The sequence below is a fragment of the Talpa europaea genome (assembly GCF_964194135.1).
Source record: "Talpa europaea genome assembly, chromosome: 7".
In the NCBI taxonomy this organism is placed as follows: domain Eukaryota; kingdom Metazoa; phylum Chordata; class Mammalia; order Eulipotyphla; family Talpidae; genus Talpa; species Talpa europaea.
The window spans coordinates 88754454-88774834 of record NC_140074.1 but is presented as its reverse complement, the minus strand read 5'-3'; the positions used below and the strand labels follow the sequence as shown (position 1 = coordinate 88774834).

General features: G+C 36.1%; 1 protein-coding gene across 1 annotated transcript in view; it reads left to right on the top strand.

Annotated features, from left to right (window-relative positions):
* UBE2G1 (ubiquitin conjugating enzyme E2 G1) overlaps positions 1-16627 on the top strand; it is a gene marked incomplete at both ends in the record, with an annotated part of 86394 nt that extends 69767 nt beyond the window's left edge. The window contains 3 exons of the mRNA XM_084238510.1: positions 5721-5818; positions 11516-11694; positions 16541-16627. Of these exons, the coding sequence (XP_084094636.1) occupies positions 5721-5818; positions 11516-11694; positions 16541-16627 (364 nt within the window). The remainder of the gene's footprint in view (positions 1-5720; positions 5819-11515; positions 11695-16540) is intronic.
* Between the last annotated feature and the right edge of the window lie 3754 nt (positions 16628-20381).

The following is a 20381-nucleotide window of genomic DNA, read 5'->3' as shown; positions in this document are numbered from 1 at the left end:
AGAGCAGTGCTGTGAAGCTGTCTGCAGCCTCTGCAGTGCCAGTTCAATTCCCAGCCAGCCAGGGAGATACTCACGTAGCGCGGCAGAACTCTCCTGTCTCCCCCGCTGCTCCCCTCAGCAGTGTTTTCAGTCCAGGTCTGCCTGTTCTGGTTCCCTCTTGTTTCTGATGAATTCTCTCACCCTTCTGCGCTTCTGGACTGTACCCCAGTTCTTGTATAAATAAATCTTTTTTTTTTTTTTTAAAGAATTAACTAGATAGATATGCTGAAAATGACAGTGGATGATGAGGGTAAGTGGAAAGGGATCTAGGATATTAAATATTTCCAGGGTAAACATAACACCTGAAAAAGGATATAAAAAAATTTATGGGCCTCTCCTGGTGGCGCAGGCAGTTGAGCGCCGTGCTGTGAAGCTGTCCCCAGCCTCTGCAGTGCCGGTTCAATCCCAGCCGGACGGCGAGGGTCCCACATGGCGCGGCAGACCTCTCCTGCTGCACTCGCTGCTCCCCTCAGCAGTGTATTTCGTCACTGTTCCCCACTCTGTCTTTGGTGAATCCTTTTACCCTTCCGTGCATCTGGCCTGTACCCTGGTTCTTGTATAAATAAATTAATCTTTAAAAAAAAATTTGGAGTAAATACAAAGAATTTCAAGAGATGAGATTGAATGGGGAGTTGAGGGCTTAGTTGATGAAATTTGTAAACACTTAAATAGTTTGGATTTATTTTTTATACTGAGGACAAATAATTTTTCTATATCAGGAGCAACTAGTTAGCTTTTTATATTTTAGAATGTGCATCAAATTACCAAGTATCATAATTTAGGGTTATAAATTTTATTTTGCATCAGTATACTCATTTCTGCAACAAAACATTCTTTTAACAGTGTTATTTAAAATTTTCCTCGTAGCATTAAAAATGAAAACTTGTAGGTTGACTCTGGCCTGAATTAGTGAGATGTGTAGCCTTTGCTCAGGGGATAGAGAAATAGCACATGTGCATGGGCAGGACCCTGAGGAAAGCAGAGGAAATAAAACAAGGACATGAAAGGTTTGTAGAAGTATACCTTTTAAATGCTACCAAGTATTAAGGATCAAGTATTTAATAATGTTTGTTGATTTAACAGCAAGGAAATTACTGATGTTCTTGTTATTTTAGTGGCTTGAAGAGGTAGAGGCCATCTGGGCAGTTGTTTGAGTTCTATTGAGAGTGAATGCACAGATCTTAAGTATTATCCATTGCCTCTAAAGGGAAATAGATCGAAAATGGGGAAAAGGGGGATAATAGGATTGAAATTAAGTTAATGTGAACTTAGGTGGTATCCAGATTGAATTGGCCATTTAATAACTAAATCATTTATGTGATAATAGAAAGAATTAATACTATACTTAAATTCCTTGGAAGTTGGTGTGGTATTTCAAAATGGCATCATTAGCCATCATTTAGTCACTAGAGGGCACTCCACACTCTTTACATTCTCTATAATCAATAAGGGACACATTGAATTCAAACATTCCATTATTTGGCATTGATAGTTGCCATGTGTATTGATATTATACTAATCATCACATAGTATTACATTTTTTATCATTACTTTGTCCATTGATTAACCTTTCTAGCACTGTTAAAAATAGAGTCTTGAGATTGTCATTCTATGAAAGACATCCTGGAATTGTTGTGATACACCTGTTATGTTCAGATTACAGAACAACATGTAGAGTGGATAGCCACCCATATCAACAGAAATTAAATTTTCAGAAAGGAATGATGCAGGTTTTTAAAGTAAGTTTGAGGCCTCTGTGGTGGCACAGGGGTTGAAGTCTCAGCACCATCAAGCTATTAGGGTCAGCCACTGCAGCACGAGTTCTATCCCCAGCCAGGGAGCTAACCCACATGGTGCAGCAGACCTCACCTGACTCCCCCTCTGCTCCCCTCAGCAGTGTATTTCAGTAGATCCACCTGTTCTGCTCTCCACCCTCTGGTAAGTCCCCTCACCCACCACATCTCTGGCCTGTACCCCAGTTTTTGTATGCATAAATAAATAAATCTTTTTAAAAAAGAATAATAGATAAATGGTGATAATGTGGCTTATGAAGGAACAAGAGTTAGGTATCAACAGTGATATATGTAAAAGAACAATTTTAAACAGTTTCAAAAGGCAGCATACAATAAATCTTTTAAATAAAGTAAATATGACAGAATGATAGATTTGATCCTTGTAAGATTTTTATAATTTGATGCAAAAACAATAAGAGTTGCCTCATGGAAGGCAGCTGAATTAAGTCAGGGTTTCTTAACCTTTTCAAATGTGAAATTCTTTGTTGTCTACCTCTTTAACATCACCCTGGTAATTGTGCAGTTAGAATCTGTGAAGAAAATACATAATGAAAGGAAAGATATTTTGAATTCATTGAAGCTTTTTAATAAACCTTCATTTTGCTCATCATAATAGCATCTTCCTGTGTTTGACAAATAGTGAATATGTAACATGTTAATGTTTAGTCTGCAATGATTTTGTACTTTGTGGGTATTTGAGTTCTTGTTAACTTGGCTATTTAGTAGAAGTTTGCATCCATGAATTGGGGCTGCTGAGCTGTATTTTAAAAGGGGGGGGGGCCCTCCCCGATGGCACAGTGGGCTGAGTGCTGCGCTGTGAAGCTGTCCGCAGCCTCTGCAGTGCTGATTCCATTCCCGGCCGGCCAGGGACATACCCACATGGTGCGGCAGACCTCTCCTGTCTTGCCCGCTGCGCCCCTCAGCAGTGCTTTCCGTCTGTCTGCCTGTTCTGCTCCCCACTCTGTCTCTGGTGAATTCTGTCACCCTCCTGTGCCTCTGGCCTGTACCCCAGTTCTTGTATAAATAAAATAAATCTTAAAAAGGGGGGTAGGATTTATATAGGTAAAGAGATATTATGGGGTCCATCTACAGGTGCAAACCATAAGGAATAGCGTGATTCATTCTGAATGGGAAAGGGCATTGTAGATATTGATAGAATGAAAATTGTACAAACTCTCAGAATAACTTTTAATTAAACTTGATAGACATTTTAAAGATTGAAAATAATTTCAGATGAAGGCAGTTTTTCATGATCAGGATTCCAATCAGTTAATGAAAAACCTGAAGTGGACCTAATCAATCAAAATTAAGAAACCTAGGAAAATGAAGTTAAAACTAGTGGGATGAAGTGCATGGACTTTGTGGCAGCCATTGATGTCCTGTTACATATATTCTTGGCTGTTGTCTGTATTTGTGACTTTGAGGCTTTTTCTTACTGCAGCCTGTATTCAAACATATTTTGTGACCCAGTGTATACATACAACTATACACTTTCAGTGAACAGAAATTGTATATAGATTATATATTTAAAACAAACCTGTTAAGTTTTCTATTTTTACTTTTTTTTTTTAAAGCTGGTTAGTGACTCATTTAATTGTTTTTGCAGCTTCAGTTTGAAAAACTAGTCCACCTAATTACTATATCCTAAGGCCAATTTTGGCATTAACTTACTCAGTTGAGTAGCATAGGCTGAGAAGATAGAAGACAGACTTATTTCATGTCAGTATAATGTACTCTTTACAACAGTTATTCCAGCCCCCACTTCTCACGTCTGTGTTTTCTCTTCATAATCTTATAAATTATAAGAATTAATTCCATAAGATAGGCATTTTGTCATTTTTCTTCCTTTCTACCCCTATATAGCTATTTTGCATTGAGCCTGTTTTTCTTTCCTATGCAAAAAGAAGTGTTCTTTTTCCTAGTTTGGTCTTCTATTTCCCTTATTTTCTTTGTTCTATCTAATTTCTCAGTATTATTTTTCTGGTATTCCTAATCTTTCTGCCTGCACCTTCCCATCTTGCAAACAGTTTGTTTTCAAGTCTTTCATTTATGTTATTTTATCATCAACTTACTGTCTTCTTTATTAAACTTCTCAAATTGTCCTGTTCATTATGCTTGTAGTTCATCATCCCATTCTTCTGTTAGTCCTTTGTAGTCTATTTTTCCTATTACTTTTACCAAGACTGTATTATCAAGGTTGTTCTTTATACTTGGAGTCTAGTGACCTTTCGTAAGTATTTAGGAGTACTTGGTATTAATGATGAATCTATCTTTTTTTTTAAGCCCCTCCTCTGTCTTGCTTTTATATTCAGAAAAAGCCAGTTATTATTGCTTGCTTATGATTAAAATTTTAAGCTGTGTTGAAATGTGCAAAGCAGAATGTGAAAGATCCTGTAATCCTGTGCTCCTGAGTTAACCATTACTATAAATCAGTGTCATGTTTCCAGATACAGTTCTGTCTTTTCTTTACTCTTGTACCTTGTGGGTATTTGAGTTCTTGTTAACTTGGCTGTAACAAATATAGCCCCACTTTTTCTTCTTAAAGATAAACAGAATTTTCTGTGGATTTTTAAAAATTTAATAGTAGATTGCTCATATAATTCTAGTACTTATTACTGCTACTTTTCTTGATGGTTTCCTCTGCCACTGGAATGTCAATTACCATGAAAACAGTAATTGCTAGCTTCTTGTTCTCTGTTGTATGTACGACAAGTAGGTAACCAATTTCTATTTGTCCAGTGAATGAAAACTATTTAGTAAACTGAAAATTCCATTTTTCACTGTTTTGAAACAAATATAGTTATATGGCCCTATTCTGATGGCATATACATTAAACAAAAGGATAGATACATGAATTGCTGTTGCAATAAAAAAATTAAAAGAGGTCAGTCTGATAGAGGGACACAGTGACTAGTTACAACTGGATAATCAAGTAAAATCTTTCTCAAGAGGTAACATTTAAGCTGAATTCTGAATGATAACAAGGGGGGAAGAGCATTTTAAGTGGAGGAAACCATTAGCACCAAAGACTGATAACCAGGAACGTAAATCTTTTTTGCCCCATAAATGTGATGTGTCTTATTGGTTTTGATTGTTAATGTATGCAACTTGTGTTATTATGAAAATTATTCAAGAATTATTTCTAAGTAAATGGAAATGCTCTACATATGCATTGTCTAATACAGCATTTATTAGTCACTAGTGGCTATTAAAGTAAAATAAAAAATTCCTCACTTGTATTAGCCATATTTCAGGTGGCTAAATATAGAACAACTGTAAATATATAGAACAACTCCAGTATTCATAACATCTGTCACTGGCACCACTGTGGAAAGTCACTAGAATATAAACTCCTGAGGGTATTATATTTTGTTCACTGCTGTACTCCCAGGGTCTGATATATAAAGACAATATTTGTTAAATGATGAGTCGTGTGGATAGATGGATGGGTAAAAGGAAGGAAGGAAAATCAGCACATCTGTTCCCAAACAGGGAAGAACAAAATTTGAATTAGCTCTGAGATGGGATTTTGGTGTGTGCTTCAAGAATTGGGAGGAGACATAACTAGAATAGAGAGTGATAGTTGGAAATCAACTTGGAGAAATTTGCAACTTGGCTCCTTATAAGCAATGTTAAAAGCTTTCTGAATGTTGGCTTAAGTACAATGAGAAGTGATGGAGAGTTTTGTAGCACAACAATAATGTGATCTGATCTGGATGACCTTTAAAAATATTTTATTTTGATAGCTATTTGAGAGTTTAGGTATTCTAGTTACTAAACTGTATATTTGAGTAAGTAAACTGCTTGAGAACAGATTATTTCTTAGTACTTTGTTTTAATAATTGTCTACCTAATTAATCAGACAAGACCTTGTTTTTGTTTTTCCAGTGAAGGTGGTGTTTTTAAGGCTCATCTCACTTTCCCAAAAGATTATCCCCTCCGGCCTCCTAAAATGAAATTCATTACAGAAATCTGGCACCCAAATGGTAAGTTTATCTAGTTTTACTTTTGAAGACTTGTTGCTAAAGTTTGCAAGATTAATAAGAAAGATCACTTTTCATTGACATTGCTTTGGAATTTTTGTACTAAATTCATTGTGGTCATTATTCACATGGCCTTGTCTTAGATTCCTTAGAAGAAACTGAATAATAGAGATCATGTGGGGGAAAAAATTACTTGTTTGTTTAGTTTACAGCTATTTGAGATTCATAACGTTCCATACTAAACACAGGGTTGCTGTTATTCAGCATTAATAAAGCTCTTATAATTGAGGAAATAATTTCCCAGATCATAGGTGATTCATTTGGTATTGAAAGAGCAGAGAAGTTATTAAATCTGGATTTTAAATTTATGTTTTATAACCTTAGCTCTTATACCATGGGCAACTTTTAACTTTTATCTGTATTCTTAGCTTAAAAAAGGAATGTCCAACCTACCTCATAAGGTGACTTGGAAGGGTCAAATGGAATAAAATATTATGTTTTAACCTTTGAAAAACATACAGTAACTGCTGTGTATGAAAAGGTGGCATTAAGTTTCTTACCCAAAGATGTGCTACTATTTAAAAATCCACTTTGTAAGCTAAAGGTTAGACTAGATAAGCTATATTTATACATAGTCTCCCTGAACTTTTGGCCTTATTTTATATGATAGAACTTGCAAGGATCTTTTTTCTCCGTATTTTGACTGTGTATAATCAGAGTTGTTCTAGATACCTATCCTCATCTTCATTCTACTGTTTATAATAAAGGCTTTCGGTTATAAGGAAGAGGAATCCTTGAATTTTACTTTAAGCAGACATTGGGGTAGCAATGAATGAAATATGGGTCTTATGAGAGACTAGAAGTAGTTTAATGGAAAACTAAGGAGAACCAAGGGAGTCACCATATGTCATTGCATCTAAGATAACAGTGATCATAAAAGACACAGTTGTTAATAGTAAGGTAGGACAAAATATCTCTTAACAGTGTATTTGTGTTCATATGTTATTATTACATAATGTGTGGACCCATGATCTGGCAATATCCACCTCTTGTTGCTTTGATATTTCTTCCATCTTCTCCTAGGTTTATGGCAATTTCTTCTGCCATAATTAAATTACTTGATGTACAATAGGCAATTTTGGGTTTTTTTTTTCCCCCCCTATATAACAAAGCTCCTGAATGCTGGCTCCACCACAGATTAACTGTGTAACTCTGGGTAAAGCCTCTTTGAATCTTCGTTTCTCTGCTATGAGAAATTGAATTAGAGCACCTATGTAAGTAATATATGGAACTTCTCTTCTGTTAAGCAGAAGGATAGCAGTGACAGTATCAATTTAAAGGAAAACTGATAAAAATAGTGCTTTTTATTTTTAAAGATTGAAGAGACTTTGTAGTTCACATGGGAGAAAGTGTTAGAGGTTGAAGGAAATCAACCAAAATTTAATTTTATAAGTTTATCATGATCTATATAAAGGGAGGACAGACTTGTAAATTTAACAGTGAAACTGGGAGACAGTGGTGTTGTAGTTATAAAGGCATGGTAACATAGAAGTCGAAATGATTCCTGAACAGCATTTTATGTATGAACATCCTGTCTTGAATTTTATTCTTTAAACTGGGATGAATTTTAAAGTTGTGTAATAGGTTTATCTTGACTGTCTTTCCTTCTTGAAAGATTGCAGTTGAGGAGAAGGTTTGGAAGAGGAAGCCAGGTTAATAGCCAGGGGGATGGGGGTTTAATCAATGGTTTGGATGAGAGACAATGAAAGCTTCAACTAATAAGAGTAGTGGCAGGAAGGAAATTGCACTTTTTCTCACTTGTTGACTACAAATATGAGTGGTAATGGAGAGGTGAAAATTTAGAGGTGATCATTAACAAAATAATTAGAGAAAATTATAGTGAAATACCACTCCCCATGTTAAAATAAAAAAGATAGATAATAAACAAGTATTGGCAATGACACAGAGAAATTAGAACCCACATATACCCTATTAGCAAGAATGTAAAATGGCACAGCCCAAATGATCAATTGATAGATGAACAGAAAAATAAATGTATGTTCATGTAATGGAATGAAGTACTGATAAACATGGATGAACCCCCAAAACATACATTAACAAAGCCCGTCACAAAAGATCACACAGTGTGTAATTCCTTTTGTGTGAAATGTCTAGAACAGGCAAATCTGTAGAGACAGAAACCAGCTTAGTGGTTGCCTAGGGCTTGGAGGAAAGTCGACGGGAAACTGGAGTGATTACTAATGGGTATTGGTTTTCTTTCTGGGTGTTGAATATATTCTGAAATTGATTGTAGTGATAGTTGCACAACTCTGTGGACATACCAGAAACCATTAAATTGTGTACTTCAAATAAGTGAAGTATCTCAGGAAAGCTGTCAAAATATTATTAGCTTTGTGTGGCTTAGATGCATTCAGTTTTGAGCTTGTTTTCCTTGATGTGCATTTGCCGTGTCCAATGAGATAGATAAAACCAATCCAGGGCTCAGCAGTAAGCTTAGGGCCTTGGAAGTTGTTGGCTGATACGAAGATTTGTAATGTTTTATTTAATCCTCAAGTAGTACAGATAAATGTGCACAGTGTTATCTGTCAATGCTATATCTAAGTCAAGCTTGAGGGAAGATGATGGGTAATATTATTATATAATGAATTAGTTAATTTCCCCAGGGTGGAGAGGGTTGATTAATATTGGAGAGTGGTATAACATCAAAAATCAGACCAAGGAAAACTAGAAAATGACTGGAAATGACTCAAGGACCAGGAAAAGGAAGTGTGGTGTAGAAACTTGTGTCCAGGAAGTTGTCCTCAGCAGTATCAGTTGTCTTGACCCAGAAGAGTTGACTATAAATAACTAGGAGAGTATGTCCTACAGATTATTTTGTGAGAACACAGAGTCCTGATAGGGGGCAAAAGCCAGTTTCTAGCAAGGTAGGTCAGAAAGAGTACCCAGGTAGTGAGGAAAGAGAAGGTGGAAGTAAATCAGATTCTCACAGTTTCAGGTGCTTTAAGAATTGAATTAGGAGATAATTTGAAGGATATACGTATTCAGGTAGATTAACAATGGAAGGAGAGATGCGTTTTCTTTATGGGGAAATTAATTTGGAAGTTTTCTTTAGGCCAGAAAACAAAGTGAATGAACCCTAAACAGAAATAAAAAGTTACAAATTTTATAAAAATAATAGTAGTGAATATCAATTTTTTGCTGAGTGTTGGACATAAGAACTTTCTAGTTTCAAAAGTAATGAAAGTAAAATGAGGAGATTGAAGAGAAATGACAAAGTTGTGCAATGTGGAATTCTTAAATGGATTTATATAAAGAACACTATTGGGGCATTAGATAAAAGGAAAAGTTAGCAGGCAAAAATTAAACAAAGGGAATTAAGCAATTTGGCAAGAAAAAACTAAACACTGAATACATAAATAGATAAATAATAAGAACAGACATTTCACAAAAGAGGAAATATGTATAATTTACAACATACCCCTAGATAACCCTAGAAGTATGTAAAACAATTAAGCCAGATTTCACCAGTGAAACGCAGAAATTACCAATAAATAAAATATTCTTTAGATTGGTTTTATTTAACTAGCATTCTTTTATTTATTATTATTTAATTCTAAGCAAAGAACAATGAAACAGTCAACATCATATGTTGCTGATGGCTATGTAAATTCATTATGATACTTTTTTAATTTATATTAGGATGTTTCTTTTCTTTTCTTTATTTATTATTTAAAGATTTATTTTTATTTATACATGCACTGGGTACAGTCAGAAGCGCGGGAGGGTGAGATAATTCACCAGAGCCAGAGCAGGGAACAGAACTGGCAGAAGGACCGAAGCACACTGCTGAGGGGAGCAGCGGTTGGCAGGAGAGGTCTGCGCGCCATGTGGGACCCTCCTCCGGGGCCGGGGAGCAGTCGGGGATCGAACCAGCGCTGCAGAGGTTGCGGGCAGCTTCACAACCCAGCGCTCAACCACTCCGCCACCGGGGAGGCCCTCATTATGATACTTTTAAAATGATATTTGGAAATAGGTATTGAGCCTTAAAACCTTATTTTAAAATATTAAGCTAAGTTAAAGATGCTGGATTATGCGGGGGACTTTCAGGGAGGGAAACAAGCAAAAAAAAAAAAAGATGCAAGATTATGATAATTTCTGAAAAGGGAAATGATTCTGATAGACTCGTAAACATTTAATGTTTTCAAAGAAATGACTTGAAAAAAATACTTATATATAATAAGTGAGAAAAGCATCTTCTACTGTGTAAACATTTTATGTTAGCTATTGAAGTCTTGTGTGTGTCTGTTAGCATTCATTTATTGTATGCCCTGTGTCAGATGAGTGCCTGAAACAGTATGCATTCAGGAAGTATTTGTTGGTAAAGCAGTGATACATGTAAACATGGGTTCTTGTTATCTAGAGTTTTTAACAACAGAGGGATTTAAGTCATGAGATGAACAATAAGCTGTAAAATCACACCTATCACAATTTTGTTAGACTTTAAGTAGGAAGGTAAGAATGAAATACATGTAATTGCCAATGGCTTTTTGTGAGATTTGGCTGAAGAAAGTTTTTACAACAAAAAATTTTCTTTTTGAAATTTTTCCAAGTATATTTTTTTTAAACAGGGGAAGATTTTACCATAAAAGATTAAGGAATTATGTGATTTTTATAGTTTCACTAATAGGGAGTCTTTATATGATAATAAATGAGTTAGTGAATTAGGACTTCAGTTTTTTTTTGGGGGGTTAATAATATCTGAGGCTTAGATCTTAAATTTTATAGAAAAAGTACTTCATGGTGTCATTTATGTTGATGAATTTTCACTGGCAATATGGCATGCTTTTATGAATTTAAATATATTCCATTCCTTGAAAATATACTCTTGCATTCATGTTATTTAAAAACTATTATGGGGCCTCCCCGGTGGCGCAGGGTTTGAGCGCTGGGTTGCGAAGCTGCCCCCAGCTTTTGCAGCACTGGTTCGATCCCCGGCCACCTGCGAGGGTCCCATATGGCGCACAGACCTCTCCTGCAGCTCCTTCTGCTCCCCTCAGCAATGTACTTCGTCACTCTGCCTGTTCTGTTCTCCACTCTGGCTTTGGTGAATTCTTTCACCCTCACACACTTCTGACTGTACCCAGTGCTTGTATAAATAAATAAATAAATAAATCTTTTTTTAAAAAAAAAAAATCTCATTTACTTTAAAAAAAAAACTATTACGGTGTTACCTCTCGTTTTAGGCAAGTTTCTGGACCTTCCTTTGACTATCACTAATTAAAATCAGTAAGTTAGTGGGGAAACCAGAAATTATTACAAAGAAATGTAGTTCTAGCATTTGGAATATGTATTTTCTAAAGTGACGAACAATTTTTAATATTGCCATTTATTCATTTGCTTTGTATTTATTACATATGAAGACTAGGCACTATCTATGTGCTAAGTATCTTTTGTGCAAATGTAAAAAGGTAGCTTATGTTCCTGTTAGGTTTGTCATGTGGCTCCTGTTAGGTAAAGTCCGTGGTCTTCCTTAAAGGTTTACAGGTTCCATATTGGAAATTAGTTTCTATATAATGTTTCTTACAAATACGGTGGGGATCAGGACCACATCTATAACACTTTATAACCAAATTATTTTCAGTATCTTTAACAACAGGACGCTTTCCTCTAATTTTACAGTTGATAAAAATGGTGATGTATGCATTTCTATTCTTCATGAGCCTGGAGAAGATAAATATGGTTATGAAAAGCCAGAGGAACGCTGGCTCCCCATCCATACCGTGGAAACCATTATGATAAGTGTCATTTCTATGTTGGCAGACCCTAATGGAGACTCACCTGCTAATGTTGATGCTGCGGTAAGGTGGTCACATATATACCTCTCTCCTCCCCTTTAATTAAACTCAACAACAAAATCTCTACATGTGTATCTGTTGTGTGTGAATCTGTATATTTTATCCAGTTGTCTCCTGAATCTGTACCAAAATAAATTATAGATGTAATTAAGCGTTACTTCTAATACTTGAACCTGTGTTTTTTAGGTATAAGGACACTCTTGCATAGCTACTGTTGTCATACCTAGGACAATTTAATGTTATTATTCCCACGTTTTTTATTTAAAAAATTTTCATATCTACAAGAAAGTTATTTTAGTTAAATAATCACTTCTGCATGCTTTACCTAGATATATCAGTTGTACAAATTTTGTAATTTTTTTTCTGAATTGCTTGAGATTATACAGGTATCCTGTCTTATCACTGTAAAGTTATTCGAGCATGTATCTCTTCTGAGAACAAGGGTATTTCATGTAAGCATAGAATGAGTTTTTCATTGGTAGAATACTCTTACTGATGCACAGATACAGCCTATACTCACATTTCTCCAATACTAATGACCTTTTTATTTTTTTTCTGAAAATCCAGAATCGAGGGGCCTATATTGTATTTTGTATTCATGTTTAGTCTCTTTTAATCTAGAATATTTTCTAGTTCCTCAGCCTTCTATCCTTTTTTGAAAAACCTTTTGTTCTAATTCTTATTCTTGGAATCTTTGTTAGTATATATTAAAGCAGGAAGATCACTTTTTTTGTTTGGGTTGCTTCAAACCTCCTAAAAACTTCGGTGAGACCTTACATATAGAAAAACCTTATGTAGGTAAGACCTGTTCAAATCCATGACTTTGAATTTTTGAATTTAGTAATCAAATTATCAGATCTTTTTAACATGATCAGAACTGATAAATTACATTTCTCTTCACAGAGGGTAAATTAAGAGCAAATACACAGAATGTAAATATGCAAAATATATTAACTCTTCCAGACAGCTGATTGCTGAAAAAGTGAAGTGGTTATGTTGTTGCTGTTTCCAGAAGGGTAGGAAATAGAAATAGACCTTAACATGAAGTTAAAATAGGCAAATGTGACTTCTAGTCTGAACACTACAAATTGTGAAATCGATTCCATTCTTTTTCTTAAAATCTGCCAATTTCCTTTTCTAATTTAACTAGTTGTCTCATTTCTTGTAATCAGTTTTGTTCAGTTTTCTTGCTTGCTCTTCCTGTTTATTTTATATGGCTTTGATCACATCTTCGTATATTTTTTGCTTATTTTCCTAACTTGTTAATCAGTGATATTATTCCAGGAAACCCAATTTTTTTTTTTTTTTTTTTGAAATTTTCCTCTCTCGGATTTTCTTTATGTTTGGCTGCAAACTAGATTGACTGTGCTCTGCTGCCTGCCTTTGGATTTCCCCTTCGTTCTTCTTATGGATTGGATCTTGGTTGACTTACTCTTTATGTTGAACTTCGTTCTAGAATAGTGTTTTAGAAAGGGTATGTGGGAATTAAATCTTGAGTCCCTAAATATCTAAAAGTGTTATCTTGCCCTTATATTTGATTATTTGTTTATAGAATTCTAAGGGAGAATATCAAATTTCTACACAATTTATCTTTTAGCATTTAGTGTTACTAATAGAGAGTTGGTAGTAAGCTGATTCTTCTCTGCTTGAGGTGTACTCCCCCTTTTTCCTTTAAGTCCTTTCCTTGATTCTTGGTCTTCTGAAATTTCACATTGTTTGTAAACTAAATTTTTCCATCTTTGTAGATACTATTACTTTGAGTTTGAACACCTGAATTTGTGAAAACTCCTTTTTAATTAATTTGAGAATTTCCCCATGTTTAGCAATCTCTCCTTTTTTTTAAACTTTTAGCTTTGCCTAGAGTATGCCCTGTGTTTCATTTTTTCCATTCAAAATAGTGCCAATTTTGAATTTTTAAAAAAGATTTATCTATTTATACATATAAGAACCAGGGTACAGGCCAGATGTGTGGGAGGGTGAGAGGATTCACTAGAGAACAGAACAGGCAGACCAACTGAAATACACTGCTGAGGGGAGCAGCAGGCGAGACAGGAGAGGTCTGCCGCATCATGTGGGGATCTCTGCAGCCAACCAGCATCCAACCCATGCTGTGGAGGCTGCGGATAGCTTCACAGCTCTGTGCTCAACTGCCTGTGCCACCAGGGAGGGCCCAATCTTGAATTTTTTATTTTTATTTTGATAATAAACATTATTTTAATTTTAAATATCTTGTTTTCTCCATTAAATTCTTTTTTATAAAATCTTACCATTGTTCAATGAATTTAATAACTTCAATTTTTCAGGATTGATAATTAGAGATTTTAGAAAACTAAATTCTGAAGTCTCTCTGAGGTTAATTTTCCTTTTTATTTATATTTTGAAGTCTACTTCAGAACCTTGTAGTCTTTCTACGCAATTCTCCATTCATGATTAATGAATAAGAAACAAGGGTTTTGGAGGGGTGTCTGTATATGTGTGTGCATGCGTATGTGTGTGGTGTGTAGAATTTCACTCAGGGGTTTCACATCAAGCCAGCTGTTAAGCTAAGAGTAAGATTTGGAGGAAGAAGAGTGCAATTGAAATGCCAAACTGGGGCTTCCCTGGTGGCCCAAAGGATTGAGGCGCAGCACTATGAAGCAGTCCACAGCCACTGCAGCACAAGTTTGATCCCAGGCCAGGGAGGTGACCCACATGGCGCAGCAGACCTCTCCTGTCTTGCCCCCTGCTTCCCTCAGCAGTGTATTTCAGTACATCTGCCTGTTCTGCTCCCCACTGTGTCTCTGTCAAATCCCCCCCCCCCCACTTAAACCCCCCCACATCTCTGGCCTGTAGCCCAGCTCTTATATGCATAAATAAATAAATCTTAAAAAAAAAAAGCCAAATGAAGAGGTAATTACCAATACCCATGCTAGCTTCTCTAATTCTAGTGTGTTCATTAATATATTTGCCAAAAAAATCCATATATCATCATTAACATTATTTTAGGAAGATAAAATTTTTGATGCAGGTGGGAAGAAAATGCCAAACTGTTGAATATATAGGCTTTCTATTCTCTATTTTCTTTTTTTTTTTTTTAAAGTTTATTTATGAATACAAGAACTGGGTTACAGGCCAGAGCTGTAGGGGGTGAGAGGATTCACCAGAGACAGAGTGGGGAACAGAACAGGTGGACTGACTGAAATACACTGCTGAGGGGAGCAGCAGGTGAGTCAGGAGAGATCTGCTGTGCCATGTGGGTAGCTCCCTGGCTGGCCAGGAATCAACTTGTGCCATGCTGCAGTGGCTACGGATAGCATCATAGTGCTGCAACCCAACTGTGCAGCAGGGATCCCAGACCCTCTATTCTCTGTTTTCAGTCCCATTTCTTACCTACTTTTCTCAGATCTGCCATTTCCAGACATTGGTTTCTTTAGGGTTCTGTGTATAGGTCCTTTTCTTGATTCCATTGAAACTTTATTAGGCTGCTATGTTTTCTTCTTTGCTGCAATTTTCATTATTCTTCCCATCTGCTTTTGGTTTTCCAGGAAAAAAAATTTCCAAAAAAATTCCTCCATTATCGGATGACTTTCCTGACAGTCCTTTTGGGATTGGGAATTAGTTCCTTAAGAAAAATAAAATTGCAGTATAATTATTTTAATAGGGTTTTGGAGAATAAAGAGAAACACATGGGCCGTAAGCTCTGTTGAATTCTTAGCTTCCCCACATAGGAAATAAATGATAATATCACCAACCTGGTCATTTCCGCGTTATCATGATTCAGCAAGTCATAGCAGTGTTAGGTGTTTTCTGCTTTGGAACCATCATCTACCAATCTAATTTTTACTTGGAAATCACTCTTACCTTGCCTTGTCTAAGTGACCAGAGAATGTTATCTTTATAGTATTTTTAAAATACTTTCCATTCCTTTGCCATTGACTTGAGTCCTTTTATCTTCTATACTGACAGTAACTGTATTGTTTTTCTAACTGGTCTCCCAGCTCCCTAATTCTTTGTTTTATCCTGCTAATTTTGACCTTCCACCTTTGTCTCAAACTGCCTTTTTCTTCCTTTTACTTAAAAATGGCAGTGAGGTAATTACAGACATAGAACAACAAGCATCTCCAGATCAAGCCATTGTTGTATACATAACCACAGTATTGTTCTATCTGGCCAGGATAAATCTAATTCTTTAATATATTCAAATGCCCAGTTCATAGTCATATATTCCCAGTTGTCTCCCAAAATATTCAGAACTACTTTCCTTCCTAGGTGGTAACTCAGACTTTTATGAACCTTTAGCTTAGATCAAGTCCTTTCTTCCATAATCTATTGTAATGATTGGTTTTCTGATGTGTTTTGATTTTGAGGGCAACATTTGTTTTTTTTGTTATCTTGCTCTGCAAGGGCTAGATGAGGAATGAATATTTCTATGTGCTGACCCCAAATGGATGATAATTCAGAAAGGGGGCCAGTGCTTGACATTTTTGTGAGACTCACCTGCTATTACAGGCTAGGTGAAATCAGCTTTGTTCTCATGTGAAACTGCTGGTGCTGTTTTGTGTCCCATTTTCACACACCTGGCAATGTAGTGATATTGTCAGCCCTGTGTGCCACCCTCCCCCCATTTCACATACACAGATTATAGTACTCAATATGATGTCTTTCTCTGTACCTTATACCTGTATAGGAGATTTCTGCTTTTGTATCCCAGCAAAATGCCTTGCAAAAGTATTTTTGACTCCTTTATTAGCTTTTTAGCCTTCTTTAAGTGTACATATTGCCAAAGCATTATATTAAAAATTAAAACTAGCATTTGAAATTATAAGAGGAGTTTGCAAAAAATCACTTGATACTACTTTGGTGCCTACAGAAAGAATGGAGGGAAGACAGAAATGGAGAATTCAAAAGGAAAGTTGCCCGCTGTGTAAGAAAAAGCCAAGAGACTGCTTTTGAGTGACATTTATTCAACAACTGTAACTTCACTTATTTCAGGGTAAGTTCATTTTAAAAATCATGCTACTCTTTCGCCTTTCATAAATGTAATAGACCTTTTTGGAAATTATTTGATTTGGATATATGAATTGTTTATTTTCATTGACTTCAGTTCTTTTAGGCTGTAGTTTAATCTGTTTGCTTTTTCTTTCAGTGGACCCAACTGTTTTTAAGTAGATATCTTATGTTAAAGGACAGTGGAGTAGTCTTCTTTTTCTTTTCACCATCAAGAGCCCTTCTGATAGGAAGTGTTTATCTCAGCTTAGTTTCTTCTGTTTTACCTCAAGTCTGCTGACTTGACCACTTCGAGGCACACAGAGGTGCTGTGGAAGCAGCAAGAACAGCTCCCTCTCCCCTCCACGCTGGGCTATCTTTCTGCTATTCCCTGATCCACGGCGGGGAAGCCCCGCCTCGCGCACTCTCTGTGCACAGGTCACCTTAGAGCCGCCATCAGGCCTCGGGCAGACCGCACGCCTCTGTCCTGGAGAATACAGGGTCGATAAACTTGCCACCGGTGTGACATGTAATTTAGCTTCTTTTTAAAAAATTAAATATTGAGGTGATAAAAACCATTTTTGAAATGTAGTATCTAAAGAAACACAATTCATGGAACATCCATGAGCTGCCATGTATTTTGAGAGAAGGAACTTTATATTACTTTTTACACTTCCTGTATTCCCTCCTTCTATCCCCAATTCTGTTTTTACGATTGCTTCATAATTTTAACAGTTTTGTATTCTGAAGCACTCACGTAATTTTGAGCTGTATATATGTGGAATTAACAGTATGTTCATTCTTTTATGTCTTTATTACTCAACATTATATTTTTTAAGTTTGTCTATATTGTATGTAGCTATATTTGTTTACTTTTTTGTTACAGTAGTACATTAATTACCTCTCTTAATTCTCATTGCAGTTACTTTCCAAGAGGTGGTGGGTTTTTTTTGTTGTTGTTTATTTTTTTGCTATTATAGACATTATAGAGAATGTGGCTGTCCTTTTTTGGTGCACATGTGCTACAAGAATTTCTCTAGGATGAATGCCTAGGTGTACCCCCTAAGGGTATATACACTTCACTTTGACTAGCTGATGCCAATTGTCTTTCAAAGTTTGGCACCTATCAAGGATAAGAAATCCATTTGCTCCCCAGTCCTTCCAACATTTGATATTATCAGACTTATACAAAAATTTTAACCTGAGGGGGTTATAAAATGTTACATCATTATGAACTTCATGTGCATTGCCCTCATTACCAGTGCACTACATATTGTTTCATATGTCTCATCCGCAACTTTTCTACTGGGAAATGTTTGTTTTGGTCTTTGGAGTGCTTTTCTGTTAGGTCATTGATTTATATCCTTGTCACTTCACTTTCTTTATGGTATACTTTAGATGAACAGAGGTTCTTAATTTTAACACAGTTGAATTTATTAGTCCTTCCCTTTATGGATTTTACTTTTTGTGTCTTGGTTTTTTTCTCTTCCCGCAAGAATCTATTATTGTATATTGCCTACTAAAGGTTTACAGTTTTCCCTTTCACAAATGTGTTGTGTGGTGTGAGGTAAGAATTCAGGTACATGCACTTAACTGTTGATTCATTGATCTACAAGTCTACCTTTCGCCACTGATAATATGGGGTCAGTTACATTATATCATTATATTTTCAGATATTGTTAATCTGTTTTTGATCTTTGTTTCATTTCTTGACTTGTCTATTCCTGAACATGTATTAGATGCCTTCATTTTTATTTTATGATTAAATGTATCAAATGTAAATGTGCATATCAGAAGGCTAAAGTTTTTCTACCACTCATCTTGCTTTCATGCCTTTTTTTTTTTTTTAAATTTGAGTGTTCCCTGTTTTTAAAGATTTTTTTTAATTTATACCTACAAGAACTGGGGTACAGGTCAGAGGTGTGGGGGTGAGAGGGTTCACTTGAGACAGGGGAACAGAACAGGCAGATTGATTGAAATACACTACTGAGGGAAGCAAGGGGTGAGACAGAAGAGGTCTGCTGCACTGTGTGGGTATCTCCGTGGCTGGGGATCGAACTCGCACTGCAGTGGCCACGGATAGCTTCATAGGTTGTGTCTTAACCCTTGACACCAGCAGGAGGCCCTGTTTTCTGAATAGATTAATACATACATTTAGCTCTCCTAATAATAACACAAATTTTGAAGTTAACCATTCTATCTTCCTGTTATTAGATATAGCGAGAACCTTGCAATCTGCAGAGGATCTGTTTTTCACCATCCTATCATCCTGTTTATTTTTGTTTTGCTTTTGCTGCTATTGTTATTCTTACTTCATTATTGATACCTCTGGTACCTTCTTCAGTGGTCCATGTCTTTTCTACTTTTGCTTTCTACCACTTTATGTCAAGTTCTTACTACTCAACTATTATTTTAATCACTTGGCATAGAACATTTTCCATTCCTGACTGTATGTCATCCTGATTATTTGTCCTGGGTACAACTGCTGTCAGTCTTAACTGTCACTCTTCAAGCACCTTTGACTCATCTTTTTATCTTTCCACACAAAACAAAACTATTTAAATAGGGACACTAGGGACCAATTGCCATATCCAAAGGCTTTAGTTTTCAGTCTTAATCTCCATATCATTTGGTATAGAGTACTAGATGATAAGGTCCAGAAAGTATCAGACCTCCTAGAAATATCTTTTACTCATAAATATCATGACTCTTTATTTTAAAAGTGATCACCAACTTTAGTTTTGTTCATTCGTTTGCCTGCCTCTTAATTGTTGTCCCTCTCCTCCCCATTCCTTACTCCTCATTCCCAGTTGTAGAAACAAAGCAGTTATCACAAAACTTTTGAATGCAGAAATGTCTCTATATAAGGAAAAGTAGATCTCCCATCCCACTGCTCCCAGAAGTAACCACTGATAGTGGTTTAATCTTTCAGACATCTAACCTTTTACCAACACACATGTATATGTGGTATTGGTGTCTATGTATAAGTGTAAACTTAAACATTGATATGCATTCCATATTTTTTATTTAACATTATCTTGATATTTTCCTAGGTCAGTGTATTTCTGCTTCCTTTTTAACAAGGAATACCTATTATTAAGATCTGTATCTTGGAATGAGAGTTAATATCAAGAAGAGGTGACCCTGAGCTCATTTCCATTCTTATTATTAATGAGTATTCGTTAATTGTGTACCATTTGTAAGGATATCATTCTTTTGGGACAGAAGGGGATATAAAGCGAACCGCAATAACTTTATTCTGGCCAATACAGAGCTGTTCATGTAGCTTGACCAGGCATGGGGGAAAAAAAAGTAACAGTAAATCACACTACAAGCACTAGTAGCAGGTCAGAGCAGAGCAAGGCATTGAGATGTCAGCGCATGACTAATATTGAAAGGGTAAGACAAGATTACGTAGGGCTGTTGGTGAGATTGAACATCTCTAGAGTAGAGATAAAGGTTAATTTGGTTTAGAGTGAGGTATTTATTAGGGCCAAGGGCAACATCCTGCATAATTTAGAATACAGAGGGAAGAAGCAGACAAACACATGGGCTGGTTAGTCTGAAGGAGAGCTAGTGGAGTGAGGTATTACAGACCTCAGAAAGGAAGTGTGTGGGCCTGGTGGTGCAAGGGGTTAAGACACAACCTATGAAGCTGTCCACAGCACAAGTTTGATCCCCGGTCAGTCAGGGGGCAACCCACATGGTGCAGCAGACCGCTCCTG